The sequence below is a fragment of the Hevea brasiliensis genome, chromosome 3, assembly GCF_030052815.1.
Source record: "Hevea brasiliensis isolate MT/VB/25A 57/8 chromosome 3, ASM3005281v1, whole genome shotgun sequence".
In the NCBI taxonomy this organism is placed as follows: Eukaryota; Viridiplantae; Streptophyta; class Magnoliopsida; order Malpighiales; family Euphorbiaceae; genus Hevea; species Hevea brasiliensis.
Window position 1 is genome coordinate 98,572,784 of NC_079495.1, and position 15,472 is coordinate 98,588,255.

Sequence of the window (15,472 nt, forward strand, 5' to 3'; positions counted from 1 at the left end):
TTTAATCAATCTATTGACTGTGAGAAATCAATGAAAAGAAAAATAAATAAATCACACCCACTAAGAAAAACTATAATTTTTAGATGGAAATAATCTTCAATTTAAAGAGACAATTGTGTACTAATATGGATGGGTTGGTTATTGCAATTAGTTTTTCTTTTCTCTTTCATATTCATAAAAAATGCTATATAAAAAGTTAAAAATCAAATAATAAATAATATTTAAAAAATAATATAATTAATAAATTTTAAGCCAATAATATTAAAATTATTTATAAAATTGTGAGCTTTGGATTCTGGATTAAGTTGAAGGTCAATTAATAAAAAATAATTTAATATGAAAATACATACAATTTAAGATTGAAAATATAAGTTATTTTAAAATATAAAATAAAAATAAATTAAACTCAAGTAAAATTTGAAAATAAAAATCGAAACTTAATTCACGTAAAATTTTGTTTCCGCTGAGGAACACAAATCTAGAAGTTAAAAATAAGCATCATCACATCATGCTAATATTTCCCCAATCCTAATTTTTATTTTTTTATAAATCCAATAAAATAAAACATTTTTCATAGAACATAATAAAAGAATTTAAAAACGCCCCGTCTCACCTTCCGCACCAAGTGCGCGTCCCCATGAAAGCCCCAATTTTCACTAAGCCACCGCCTCAAGGCATTTTCAAAATTGAATTTTTTTAATTATTAATTTCATTTTATTGTATTGACTATAAATACATATTCACTTCAGTCGACTTCCTAACCTCCGATTCGTGGATTGGCTCTCCTCTCTGCTCCCTCCTGATATGGATTCTTAGTTGTATAAAACCTTTACTTCTCTCTCTAAATTAACCAACCTTCTCACTGTCTCTTTCTCCCTCTAGGGTTTTAAAGAGGATTTCAAATGACGACAACAGAGACCACGTAATGGTCGGGTGTTGTGTTCTGAAGCTTTATAAACTTTTTATGGTCTATTGATCGTGTGCTTCTCAATTTCCTTGCTACATAGAAGAATCAGCTTATATCTGTTACTTTGCAGGCATGGTGTTTGCTCTTTCCAGCTAGAATTTTTCTTGGATTGCATGTTAAGAATCAGCTTTAAATCTTTCTATATTGCTTGCTCTATATGATGTCTTTTTTTAGCTGTTTTGGTGTCCAACGGCTTGCCATTGGATGTGTAATTTTAGTTTTTAGGGTTTGATTGCTGATTTCCTCTGCTGTCTCCTCTATGTCAGCTTGAGGACTGAAGTGTATTTGAGTTTTCAAATTTCAAGGCTTTGGAATAGCAAAATAACTAGTGAAATAGAGCATAATTACAGCCTCACGTGACTGAGTTGGTGTCTGATTCTTGGTGAGATTGTAAGAATTAGTTCTAGCTTAAACTCTTAATCCTAGTCTCTTTTGCCTCTTACCATAGTTACTCAGCATTTAGTGACAGCTAATTTTGTTGGAGGGGCAATTCAATTTTATTGGAAACTGTAATGGCCAATTTTTTATTTATTATCAATTCTTAAGTTGTGTGGATTGATGCATACTAATGACTTTAATTACAATGCTGCTTATTTCTTCTATTGGTTCAGGTAACAAGTTACATTTGCAAATACTGCTAGAAGAAACACTTAAATGTTTTCATGTTGGTAAATGTTGTGCGGTGGACGTTGAATGATTGTTACCATGGACTTAAATGTTTCACCTGTACCTGAAGATGATGAAGAGAATTTTGAAAAGCACGTAGAACCAGACCGTTTTGAATCTGGCGCTGAAACTGCACGCCGGGTATTACTAAATTTCATCTTTTTATGCCCTTAGCAATTGAAGTAGAAGAATGAATTGTTGGCCTGAATTATATCATTTATGTTTTAAATAATGAGAATCTGGCATATTGCAAATGAGTTTTTGGACTTTATTGCAATCGGAATGAATAAAGTGATAGCTGAGATCATCCCTTAGGATTCTATGAAATTAAGGGCCTTTTTAACTTCTATCTTAGTGAGTTGTATATTAATAAAAATTGAATTTGTACTTTAAGATTATTTTTGTTTTATCGGTTTTTTTTTTCTTAAAATTGTTTTATTGACATAAAAGGGAATGATCTTCTGTTGTTCGGTTGTAACAGAGAAAATCAACAAGAATTTTTTTGTTTCTTTCTATGGTTTGGAACACTATGGAAAAAAAAAAAATTCTCTTGCATAAAATTAAACAATGAAAGTGATTGGTGTGGATACAACCCAGTTTGATTTGGATTGATTTGTCATATTTGGTGCTAGAAGGAGGGCTCTAATCTCCACATTTCTACCAAATTGGATCTCCAAATGGGATAATGCCCATATATCCAAAGTGCCCTTGCCAATATATATATATATTGTCTGATGAACTAATTTGCCTATTTTGTGGTTGGCTAAAGATGATTACCTTATTTGAAATTAAAAGAGAAGTTATTTTTCTTTTGACTTGGAAAATATTTTCCATTAATTAATTTTTTTATTTGCTCCAAAGGCTATAAAATAGGCATTTTTTTGAGGTAAATAAAACATTTCCTGAGAAACAATACAAACAGAGCATTAAAATGTGCTACTTTTCTATTTCTATATGTGAATCTCCTAGTCCAACTGGTTGGATTAAGAATCTTTCTAAGCAATCAGTTTATCATTTAACCCTTTCAGTGAGCAAAAAGAGTGAGTCTTTGTGAGAGTGGACAATGTAGTTTCATTATGGATCTTTGTGTGCTTAGTTTGGCAGATGAAGTGAAACTCCGAAAAGGGAAATGGAAACTAATCTGTAAATTCTAGTGCATGGCATATGTTCTTTTCCGCCTAAAGTATGTGGAAACTTGGTGTACATTGCTTTATCATCTTTAATTTAACATAGCTGTGCAAATGACAGTCCTTGAAATTTTGGAATACCACACCAGATACGTGGCTCAGTTTGATCAAGATTGAATATATAAGTATTGGCGGACATATCTTTTGGATGCCTATGCATGAATATTTCTGATTGCCTGCTGTGCATACATTCAGTTGTGAGTTGATAGTTTGCTCTCTGGCTGTAGTAGTCGCTGCTTAATTTTTTTTTTCTCCGGGTATGTGTGGGTGTGCATGTGTCTGTGTGTGATAACTTAGATATTGTTGTTTGTGCACGTGTATCTATGCTACTGCATGGCTGTTGATCTTGTTTGCATCATCGGTTAGGAGCGTGAAGAAAGACGCAAGCGTTTGAGGAATGAACGTTCAGATGACAGACCTGTGCATGTGTCTCAGCAGTCAATACATGATCAGTACTATTCAATCAAACAATATAAAACTTACGATAAAACTAAGCTCCCTCCTGGTAAATTTCTTGTCTAATTACTTTCACCAGAAATAGTTTTACTAAAGCAGTAGCAATAATATGCTCACATTATTGTTATATTATTATGTTCTGATAATGTTTGCATGCTCTCATTCAATGGAATTGAGTTTGGGATATCTATTTGATGCTAGCCTTTTGTTTTCATTTGATTTCTAATATCAAAACATTATTTTATTTTTCTGGGCAAATTTTTGTGTCCTGGTGGATCTTACATTTGAGGGAAAGATCCAAAGTGGTTTTTCTTAATTTTATATTTTTTGTTCTTTAAATTTGAATTTTATCTTTGTTTTTTGGTTACATAGAAAAGTAATTTTATCTTGTTATTGAAAATGATGGTTGTTGGCTAGGAATCTGTGAGAAATGTGAAGTGTTTTTCTTAATATATAATGACTTCTATAATTCTGAATCATATAATTTTGCAATGTCAGTCTGATGGATGGCAGTTTGTGAGAAGCATAATGCATCAATCATTCACCGATAGCACATCTAAAATGATCAAATCAATCGACTGGTTGGCTAGCACTTCATATTGATCATTGTTAGCTTTTACAAAAATGTTTTAAGGCCAGATATTGTTAAAGTAAGAATGCTTTAGATGAATGCAAATTTAACGCTATCACTTGGAAGCCAGATAAAATTCTCTCTTGTGTAGTGGAGGATCATTTGCCTTGTCATTTCTCAATAATGAATCTGTTTATGGCGTGTTTAGAAAACAACATATTATCTCGTGTTATAATTGTATGACATTCAGAATTCGATTGCTTGGTCTGGATTGATGAAATTTGTTCATTTGTATTTTCCATTATTTGAGTACGATGTGATTGTATCATCTCAAATATTATATCTATGCATGTTAAATGTTATTACTATGAATTTTCTTTTGAACTGTTGATCAATCAAGTTGTTCTCTAAAACTGTAGGCTGGTTAGATTGCCCTTCAGTTGGTCAGGAAATCTTTGGTATTATTCCCTCTAAGGTTCCACTTGGTGAAGCCTATAATGACTGTGTTCCTCCTGGAAAAAGATACTCTTTTAAACAAGTGTTTCATCAACAAAGAGTATTAGGAAGAAGAGTAAGTATTATGTATAAATCTACAATGAGGAGAAACAAACTAGCATGTTCTTTTCTGTTGAACAGAGAATACTATTTGGCTGAAATTTAATTTTTATTCACTGATTTTGCAGCTTGGTTTGGTGATTGATTTGACAAATACTACCCGTTACTATTCACCAAAAGATTTGGAAAAAGAGGGTATTAAGTATGTTAAGGTGAGTTGCAATGTGTTGTTTGTTTTTCAGTTTAAACTTTTGGATGGTAGTGTACTGTATCCACTGATCAAAATTAACTTCCTAATTTTTTTGCCTAGATTCAATGTAAGGGGCGTGATTCTGTACCTGACAATGCATCTGTAAATAACTTTGTTTATGAGGTATGCCTCTTCCATGATACCCTTCTTTAGTCCTCTATGAGTTTTCTTACATGGATTTCTTAGAATTTCTACCTCCCTTCCTACCATTTCGTAGCATGGTGCGCAGATCATTATTTAGAATGATTTGTGTTTTGAATGCCACAACAATATTCATCGTTGCTTGGGTAGTACATTAGGAATAAAAAGATGCTTGTGTATTCATGAGTTCGTACAGAAATATGATTTGTATTTACTTTTTTTTTTTTTTCCTTAGGTTACACAGTTTATCACTCGTCAAAAATCTAAGAAGCATATTCTCGTTCATTGTACGCATGGGCATAATCGCACAGGTTATATGGTTGTCCATTACATAATGCGCTCACTGCCAATGTCTGTTACACAGGTTTGTTTTCAATATATATTGTTCTGTGTTACCAAGTAGGTGTTACGTCACGGGCTATTTACTTTGAAATCTCTTCTTGTTTGCTGCTTGTGCAGGCAATAAAATTATTTGCTGATGCACGCCCTCCAGGAATCTATAAACCAGACTATATTAAGGCCTTGTATGAATTTTATCATGAAACAAAGCCAGACATGGTTGTTTGCCCACCAACTCCAGAGTGGAAGAGATCTTCTGATCTAGATCTTAATGGTGAAGCATTGCCAGATGATGATGATGATGGAGGTTCTGCTGCTTCTTTGCATGTATGTGTAGTCTCTGAAACAAAATAAACTTCTAGCTATTCATATTCTTCATCATGGCATATATGAGTGGGATTGTTCAAGAGTAGTTTGTGTACTTTCTTGCAACTCATGTTCTAGAGGAGAATTCATCATTACATAGGAAATATTGGCTTTAAGGAAAGTTGCCAAAAGATGTAGCCTTAGTAGTGGAATGGTGAAGTGGATCCATATGTGATGACCATATTTTGGAGTTCAAGCTTAATTGAGTTGAGTTGAGAGGAAAGTTTCTTTCTATTCGAAATGTTAAATGTTAATTTCTTTAAATTTCAGGTTGTTGGCCTCTCATCTGCTCGATGATCCCTTCTGAAAGTTTGCCTTGATGCTTTTTTTTTATTTCTTTGGTATATGCTCCGAGTGAATTTCTTTTTATTGGATTTGTGCTCTGAATGCATTGGTGAAGATACTTAGAAAAATCACTTTCTTGCCCATTGTGATAGAACAACATGATATTTTAGACCGCTTGTGGTCTCTGCTTCTGAATCATGACATTTAGAAGAAAATGGTATGCCTGCATCATAAGCATCCATTATATGGATGTTGGGATGATTTAAGTAGCAAACATAGGAATGAAACAAGAAAAAAAAGTAAAGTATGTGCAACAAACACTTGAACGAAAAACAGCCTCATGTGCTGGACCAACTATTCAAAAGGAAAAAGAGGGGGAAAAAAAAACAAAAAGAAAGGTGTGATGATGAAGAGTATTTGCAACAAACACTTGAACGAAAAACAGCCTAAGAGTTTCTGAAGCTCATGTGAGGATGAGTAAATTGGACAAGTATTCTACTTTTATTGAATTTGTGAAGAGAAAAGCCTGCGACTAAACTAAAATATTGACAGGCCGAGTTTGGTAATGTTTTCTACATGTTGATGTAGATGCCACAATATTTGAAATTGACCTTTGTGTTTGGTGTTGTTTTTTGGATGTAGTAGATGCAGACATCAGGAATGTCATTTTGATCCCAACTTTTGCTCAATCTATGTTACATGGTGTTAAATATTCATATGGGATTTTACTAGTGTTTCATAGGTTTTTCAAGGAGGATTGGACAACAAAAAAAATTACTTTGAAGGTTTACAAGAAGATAAAAAAATTGAGGTTGTATGGGAAGTTATTTTCTTCCTTTTGTTTTTGTTGTGAATAGGAGAAAAATACTATACATCAGTTGGGTTCATACCTCTTGAAGAATATTGGAGGTTAATGAACATCTTAAATAATTGGTGCATTTGTAAGTGGTGAAAAATATAAGTGCTGTAGTTTGCTCCGATTCCATGATGCTAGTAGAGTGAGAATTTTTAATCCGTGGTTTTGCTGGTATCTATCCCCACAGCGTATTCTTGTTGGTAGCCTTTGTCTAAAAGCCATCATTTGTTGGTGGGTTTTTCATATAATTTCTTGTTGTGCACTTTATATTTAAATTCTAGAAGCTGATATCTGGGACATTTTCCTGTACTTTGCACTATGATTTATCCTTGTATAAACAAAAACTACTGATGCATGTTGCAGTTGCTAATAGGATTAATGACCTCCAAAATGAAAAATTTTCATGTTTTCTTGATAATGACAAAGAATAAAATAAAATATTATATATCAGTTACTCTGTATGAGTGTTCTTATGTAGAAACTATTGTTCTGTATTAATTTAATATGGGCAAGAAATCATTACCTTGCCTTGAGTTTTCATATTTAGATTCCAGTGCCAGCGGTACTTCAAAACTTTTGTAAGTAATTGATTTCATAATATTAGTTTATTTTTGTGGTTTGACCATGTCTTAAAATGCTCATAGGGTTAACCTATATTCCAGGTAATCATTTGAAATGACATTTGTGTTGAGCAGATATTAATGGATTAGTGTCTTTTTATTTTATTTGGCTTTAAACTTTTAAATATTACCTCTGTTTTAGCAATTTCCCATAGGAAAAGATAATGTCCTGCCCCGAGGGAAATGGCCTGGTGGTAATAGGCTTGGAGAGACTCCATCTGGATGTTTTTGGTTTAAATCTCATTATGCGGGATTCCCTCATTGTGTAGCTTATTTATTGGTCTGATTTACCTAGAAAAAATATTATCTTTTTGTGCTTCGTATCGTTTCAGGAAAATCATGAGACGGATGCTATAATGACAAATGATGATATTCTTGGAGATGAAATACCTATTGATCAGCTGAAAGCTTTGCGACTATTTTGCTACCAAACACTAAATATTCCTGTAAGGATGACCATTTTTTACACTTTGATGTTTGCTTGCATTTCTTATATGTTGTGTCATCTTTAGATTTGGAGCAGCTGTTATGCTTTGCTGTGGATTGAGCTGCTCTAGATCTTTCTGAAGCTTTAGCCCTAAACTGAGAGGAATGTTGGAAATGCATCCATATATCTGGCTCCAATTAGTTTGGGATTAAGGATTAGTTGAGTTATGTTTCATTGTGCTGCTAGTGGTATGTGTATACATGCAAACATGTATTCACATAATCTTATTATTATACTTTTACTTTGTAATCTCCTCGGATAGGTTTCTCTCACACTCATATTTCCTTTTTTTTATTATTTTTTAATAAATGGCTCATTAGATGTTCTATGTCCTATGATGTTTTGTTGTCTTTCTTTGGTTTCGATAAAAAGATTTCAAATTTCATTATAGAACGCCCGAATGAGGCATAGATATGAGATATTTGGACTTTGGAGCCCCTAACTCTTTATGCTATTTATGTTCTCACTTCTATTTTGGAAGCCATGGGCATGTGATGATTTCTTACTTTGAATTTCAGGTAAGAGGAAACCCACAATTCCCAGGGTCACATCCAGTATCTCTCAACAGGTCCAATCTGCATTTTCATTTAGTATAGTTTGTACACCCTCCCCTATCCTCTTTTCCGTCTTTTCTCTCCCTAGACTTCTAGTACCTAAGCAAAACCATATGGCTCTTTAATGTTAATTTTTGTGTGTTATTTATATACTTTATTATTATGTACTAGATTGTGGTTCTTTTCTTTGTTGAAGCAGGCTTGATCTATTTTGGAATGGAATGGCCTCTTCTTTCTGGCTGTAATCTTGATTTAGGCATGCGGGAATTTAAATGAAAATCTAATTCCTATGCACTTTGGGATGCCAAGTAGATATGTTTTATTGTTAAATATATTTTTGTATCTTGTGGTAGTTATAAATGTAAATGCTGATTGCTGATGGTAGGGATGGAAGTTAAATTGAATACAAAGCGAGGGCTAGATTAAAGCAGAGGACAAAAATGTTGAGCTTTCATCTGAATGCATATTGCCATTTTCACTATGGGTTTTGGAAGGTCATCAAATGGAAGAAAGAAAATCAAAGATGGAAAATTTTATAAAGATTTCACAATTCTCTTTTTCAAAGAAAGGAAAATAAGGAGAGAACATTCTCCTCTTGTTTGGGACGGAATTGGATTGCAAATGGGTTAAATTACTCATTATTCATAAATACAAAATTCTACCTGAAGAATGGTAGAGGATATTATTTTAAATTTACCTTTATGAAACGAACTTTTTGAATATTCTTTCTTTTCTTTTTCTCTGCCATTTCAAACAAGATGAGTGGCATGAAAATCTTTATTTCTTTAGTGTCTATTTAACATTGAGAAGCACCAATTTTTTTTCCCCTTATCATTTTAAGTAAAAATAGATAAGTAACCCATTTGTAAATGAGCAGGAAATTCAAGTATTTGCTTTATTTATCAAATTTCGTGAAACTCATTGAGCCTGAAATAACCTATGATATTCACTTCTCAGAAAAGTTGGGCGAAAAAAGGCTGGTGAAGGCACATAAAAAGGGGAGAATATGATTATGTCCCGGGATATGGGTTGCTGTAGGCAAAATATGGCAGTTTGTTTCATGTGTTCTAATGAAGTTTTTTTAATGAAAATGATGTGTTGTTTTAGATTTCTCTTTAAAATTTTACCTTTGATGAGCCAATGGGGGCAAGCGGTAGAATGGAGATTTTTGGTAAAACCAGAATAGGTGAATGAGGATTAACCCTGGACAATGTGTAACTGTATGGAATAAATATCACCAAAATCACGGTTCTTTTGTTGATCTAATTCAAGCAATGCTTTCTGTGGCAATAGAGTGTGGTGTGTGTGCAAATGCATATTCAGATTCTACGGCCAAGGGATGAGATCCATGGACTCTTTGTCTCTCTCTCTCTCTCTCTCTTTCTCTCTGTGGTGGTGGTGGTGGTGGTTGTGTGTTGGGGGGGGGGGGGGGGGGGGTTTGTGGGGTGAGAGGGGGTGGCGGGGTTTGCGTTGGAGACGGATGCCATAATGTCTTGCAGCTGTGGTACAATGCAAGTTTTAATTTATAGCAGAAATGATACAAAAAGTGATGCATTATGTTCCTCTTTCCTGCTTAACTGAAAAAGTTGATCGATTTTACTAATCAGCGACTTGCGTTTTGTTTATTTCAATTTATGGTAGAGCAGTCACGGAGATGTGGCCAATTTTTATTCTGTTTTTCTACTGGTCTCATTTTGTAGAGGTTTAATTTTTGGAAATTCCCATTTTATGGTCCAGGGAAAATCTGCAGCTGTTAAGGCAGCGATATTATTATGCAACATGGAAAGCTGATGGAACAAGATACATGATGCTAATTATGATAGATGGCTGTTATTTGATTGATAGGAGTTTTAATTTCAGAAGGGTCCAGATGAGGTTTCCTTGTAGAGGCACAAATGAAGTATGTATCTAAGCATTTGTTTTTTTTCTAGATTGGCTTCTGATATTGAAACTTCATTGGTTAGCTTTCATAGATGATTTCAACATTATTCCTTCAACCTTTTTTGTAAGGGTTTAGCTGATAAGACACACCACTATACCTTACTTGATGGGGAGATGATTATTGATACTCTGCCAGACTCCCAGAAACAGGAGAGAAGATACCTTATCTATGATGTGATGGCAATTAACCAAATGTCCGTTATAGAGGTTTGATTTACAGTAAATTTCGTGAAAAGTAATCTGATCGTTTTTGTACCAAAGAAAATGCCATGCTTGTTTTTTTGTATATTTGCACTATATTTTTTCCACTTGAATGCTTCTACAGATGCAAAACACTTCTAAAATATCTATTTTTAAGACATTATAAAAATGTATGAATGTGTCAATTGTGTAAGAAGTGTAGGATGCATCTTTTTTTGTAGGCTAACATTGTGAACCTATTATGACTGTGAATTTGGCTTTGTCAAGCAACAAGTCTCCTCTATTTTTGGTGGAGAAATAGGGTTGGCATTTATTTTATTTTACAAACGTGGTAAGTGTGGAAATAAAAATGAGTTCCACAAAATTTTATGGAATTCATTTGTTCCAAATGCTTTGCAAAGTTGCATATATTTGTTTGCTATGAATCTTGGAATTTCCTGTGGGTTAGTTTCGTCAATTTTTAAATATCATTTTCAGTTATTAGAATCAACCAGTTGATAAAATAGTATCTACTTTTGGATTTATGAAGTTTATATCATCTTTGGTTATCAAAAGTCACACTACAACTCATTTTTACTTTGCAAAACCTACTGATTGTTTTTATGATTCAAAATGTGCTACAGAGGCCTTTTTATGAACGATGGAAGATGCTTGAAAAAGAAGTGATTGAGCCTCGGAATTATGAACGGCACCATATTTATCAGAGCAGGAATCCTTATTATAGATATGATTTGGAGCCCTTCAGGGTATGTAAATTGAAGACGATTGAGTTTGCATTACATCTGACCTTTTTTCCTCTCTACATCTTACAGTTTTATTGATGTTTTGTTCTAAGCATTTACCAGGTTAGAAGAAAGGATTTTTGGTTGCTTTCTACTGTTACCAAGCTTTTAAAGGAATTTATTCCAAAGCTTTCACATGATGCTGATGGTCTCATTTTCCAGGTGATTAGGATCAGAGAAAACAACAATCTTATGAAGTTCTTGCACTAATCGTGAATGGTTGATTTTTTCTTTTCCTTTTTCCCTAACAAACTCGTGTGCTTAATGTGTTGTCCTTGCTCTATTATTTAGTATTTACAACTAATCTACTAAGTGGTAGCATCCCACTACATTATCCAATTACATTATGTGTTGTCCTTTCACTAGTTATTGTGTGTTGCATTGTTCATACAACATAGGGAGAGTGTTGCATTGTTCATACAACATAGGGAGAAAGACCTTGATGTTTTTAAGCGAGTTTCATTTTGTTGTTAAGGTTTGAAGAAGTGATTTCTCATTGTAACTGCCAGGGTTGGGATGATCCCTATGTTCCTCGCACTCATGAAGGGCTTCTGAAGTGGAAGTATCCAGAAATGAATTCAGTTGACTTTCTATTTGAGGTAGTCCTGTCAACTTCACCAAACTTAACTGTTGCCTTGGATGCCTTTCCCTTGCTTTCTTTGCCTTATTGGCCGACAATTCAACCTGATACATAGTTAAATTTGTTAACAGGTGGATGCTGATGATCGCCAGTTACTTTATCTTCATGAACGAGGGAAAAAGAAGCTGATGGAAGGGAATACAGTTGTATTCAGAGGTTGATATGAATTTTTATGTTATCTTGAATCTCAACTCCATTCTAAATGTTGAAAATTGTCATGCAATTGAAAATCTTGAATTCAGATCCACTGATTTTTTTTCCTCCATTTTCATTGAATAAGTCATTTGTAACAAGTAATTCATCAAATTAGTAATTGATAACAAGTAATTTCTTAGTGTTTTAATATTTCTCTGTCTAGGCATGGTCTGGCTATTTTCGAGTGCTTTTCAGTTATTTTATCGCATGCAAATCTAGTTTGTAGTTATTGATTGTCTAGTATGTTATTTGGATTCCCAAACTTGCAGATGGTTCAGATCCCTCTTCATATTCAGGGAAAATCATTGAGTGTTCTTGGGATTCAGATGAACAGGTATGGGTTTGTATGCGGGTCCGGACAGATAAATCTTCGCCAAATGATTTTAATACCTACAGAAAGGTTAGTCTCATTACATTACACACACCCACACGCACTCAGGGGAGGTTTCCCGTTGCATGATATGTCATCTGCTTAAGTGTGCTGGAATAAATAAATTACTTGTTGATTTATACAGGTGATGCGAAGCATCAAGGACAATATAACGGAGGACATCTTGTTGAATGAGATTTATGAGATTATTCGCCTGCCCATGTATGCTGATAGGATTAGAAATGATAGTAAAGCTCACCAGCACACAGCTTCAGCACGACGCAGGTGATTGGCAGTGGTGTATGGTCACTATGGTTTTTTTGGCAAGGCCACTATGGTTAAAGTCTTTTAAATGGTTTAGGTAGAGGAACCCAGTGATATGTACTTCTGATGCTCCTGCATAGTGATGCTCGGTGGTTCAGTTGTGTGAGGATATCATCTAGAGGGTCAATGAGATGTTATGTAATTAGCTAAAACCTTGTGCTGGTGAGTTCTATGATCCAGATGGTACACTCAGGGATAGTTTTCTACATCAGACCCAAAATTATGTCTGAATGATAGTTGTCCAGATCAAAGAGAATTAGGAATAGGATCACCATGTATATTATTATTATTTCCTCCCTTTTTATGTAGTGATTGATAAGTTCTTATAAAAAGTTAGCCATTTTTTAGAATTAGAGCCAAGTATTTTTGGAACATGTTTTTGCATTTTCTTTCTTTCAATGTGAATATCATTTTGGAAATTGCCATTTGATCTCTCTGGACGCTTTCTGAGCGATGCTCTGCAATTTACCTTTGTATCCCATCCCTAGCTTCGATCTTCCTTCCTTTCTTCCTTCATTATTATTATTACTATTATTTGGTAAATCTCTTTTTGCAGCTGTTAAGTACTGAGTTGCTGAAAACATGCCTCAATTAGTCAAGGTGAGCTTCTGGTGATAGCATGACAATTTGATAGCAGCTGTTTTTATTCCTTTGTTGGAATCATTTCTGCAGCTCTAAAACTAATTTATATTTCATCACTTGCGTAACAAATTTCAGCTTGTAAAGCTGCTCACCCTGCGTCAAGTGGGAGAATTCTAGTGTGATTTCACAGGTTTTGACCCTTGTTACAACCTACTTGGTCTTTTTTTTTTTTTTTTTTTTTTATGAGGAATTTGGACTTATCAAGTGAGTAATATGCTTTTAGTCACTAGATTAAGTCACTAGATTAAGTCATGGTATGCAAATGTAGATGATTGCATATGAGAAAGAATCAAACTACTCATAGAAGAAATTTGAAACATATAAATCCATTTATGCATTTTGGAGTTCAAAGTAGTTTTAGATTAGTTTTCAAGTTGATTATATGATTTTCGTATAAATTTTGACAACCGTCCTTGAACTTATCTAGTATAATATAATAGTCTTTCAACTTAAAAATGTAACACAAAATCTCTTTCAACTTTTAAATTTTGTACAGTAAAATCTCTTTAATTTCTAATTATTGGTTTTTCAGTTAGATGCTGATCTGAACAGTTTTAGCATAGAGTTTAATTAATATTTCTCTTTTCTCTTTTAAATTATGTGTAAATTGAATCTTTTTTCTCACTATAAATAGAATGATTTTTAAGGTGCAAAGAGAATAATTTTACAAATTGAGTAGAGAGATGAGAGAGAAATATTGATTAAGAGCCATGTCTGAGTAGTTCACATCAGTTTTCAACTGAAAAATCAGTAATCGAAAGTTTGAGAGATTTTACTGTGTAAAATTTAAAAATTTAGGAGGTTTTATATTATATTTTAAAGTTTAAGGACTGTAATGTTATAATAGTTATTGAAATTTACCCTATAATTTTCATTTATTATTTAACTCTATTTGAAATTAATTTATATTAATATTTAAAAATTATAAATTTTTTAATATTATTTTTATTTGTCATTTTTTTTATTTTTTTAACTATTAATTTATTATAAATTATAATAATTTTTTATTTATAAGAATCGATTGAATTTTACGATGGTTATTAATTTGTAATAATAAATTTTTTTTTTTTTAAACTTGGGATCCATTTTATGTTGTTAACTTCACATACGCTAAGGATTTTTTTTTTATTATTCTTTTAGTATACATAAGCTATATGTTTGCCCTAAGCTACTTTATAAAGTAATTAACAAAAAATCTCTATTTTATTATTTTTATTTTGGTTTATGAGAGATAAATAATAATAAAAAGTTAAACTTTGTGATAATATCATGTAAGAGCGCTATTAATACTTAAATCATGTCTGATGTCATATAATTTTACATAAAACATCTAAAAAATTTTAATGTTAGAAGTTAATTATGAATATGTACACCAAAAGAGTCAATTTTTATATTTAATTACAATTTTATAACATTTGTTACACTAGTTAATTATTTTATTTTAAATTTCGCTTTTATTTATAAAATAAAACTAGATTTTTTTAATTTTTTTATTTCACAAACATAAATAGAGAAAATTAATAAAATATTATATGTGAGACGAATAACAAAATATAAAAATTATTAATAACAAAGAAAAAAAATAAAATTTTCTATTAAAAAATTACAAGCATTTATCAATTATAGCATAATTCGAATATTATATATAAATGTAAAATAAATTTAAAATTTTAATATATATTCTTATGATTTTTATTATTTATCTAACATATAAAACAATATGTAATATTATTAATATATTGTTTAGTGATACTTATAAATTTTTTAAAGAAGATTTTATGGTAAAGATTTGGTGTTTGATTGATAAAAAAAAAAAAGGGAAATTTTATCGAAAGAGATTTTTATAATTCTTAATAATTTAAATTTAGTTATTTATAAATTTTTAATAATATTTTATTTAAGTTATAGATTTCATAAAATTATTTATTTATTAACAATATAAATTAGCATCATTTATTTATAAACTTAATTTTTAAAGTTTTAAATTTTCAATTTTTTTAATGAAGTATAAATAATTATTGAAATATTTCTTAAGAGTTTAAATGACCATCTTCCAGCGGTAGATGTAAAAAAAAAA

At 32.1% G+C, this 15,472-nt stretch overlaps 1 protein-coding gene across 1 annotated transcript; it reads left to right on the top strand.

Annotated features, from left to right (window-relative positions):
• The first annotated feature begins 665 nt into the window (after positions 1-665).
• LOC110661792 (uncharacterized) lies at positions 666-13,103 on the top strand. Its single transcript, XM_058144135.1, has 18 exons — positions 666-1,037; positions 1,579-1,774; positions 3,187-3,325; positions 4,267-4,418; positions 4,531-4,614; positions 4,713-4,775; positions 5,029-5,157; positions 5,253-5,459; positions 7,592-7,705; positions 8,265-8,314; positions 10,038-10,200; positions 10,311-10,448; positions 11,066-11,188; positions 11,288-11,386; positions 11,734-11,823; positions 11,936-12,020; positions 12,329-12,459; positions 12,575-13,103. The coding sequence occupies exons 2-18, from the start codon at positions 1,661-1,663 to the stop codon at positions 12,716-12,718; spliced, it is 2,025 nt and encodes a 674-aa protein (XP_058000118.1). The 5' UTR covers positions 666-1,037; positions 1,579-1,660; the 3' UTR covers positions 12,719-13,103.
• The last annotated feature ends 2,369 nt before the right edge of the window (positions 13,104-15,472 follow it).

Bases quoted from the DNA above. Each gene is read 5' to 3' on its own strand.
- LOC110661792 (XM_058144135.1), top strand. From the start codon at position 1,661: ATGATTGTTACCATGGACTTAAATGTTTCACCTGTACCTGAAGATGAT. The intron at 4,615-4,712 runs GTGAGTTGCAAT...TTTTTTGCCTAG, and splicing joins AGGGTATTAAGTATGTTAAG to ATTCAATGTAAGGGGCGTGA. The intron at 12,460-12,574 runs GTTAGTCTCATT...TGATTTATACAG, and splicing joins ATTTTAATACCTACAGAAAG to GTGATGCGAAGCATCAAGGA.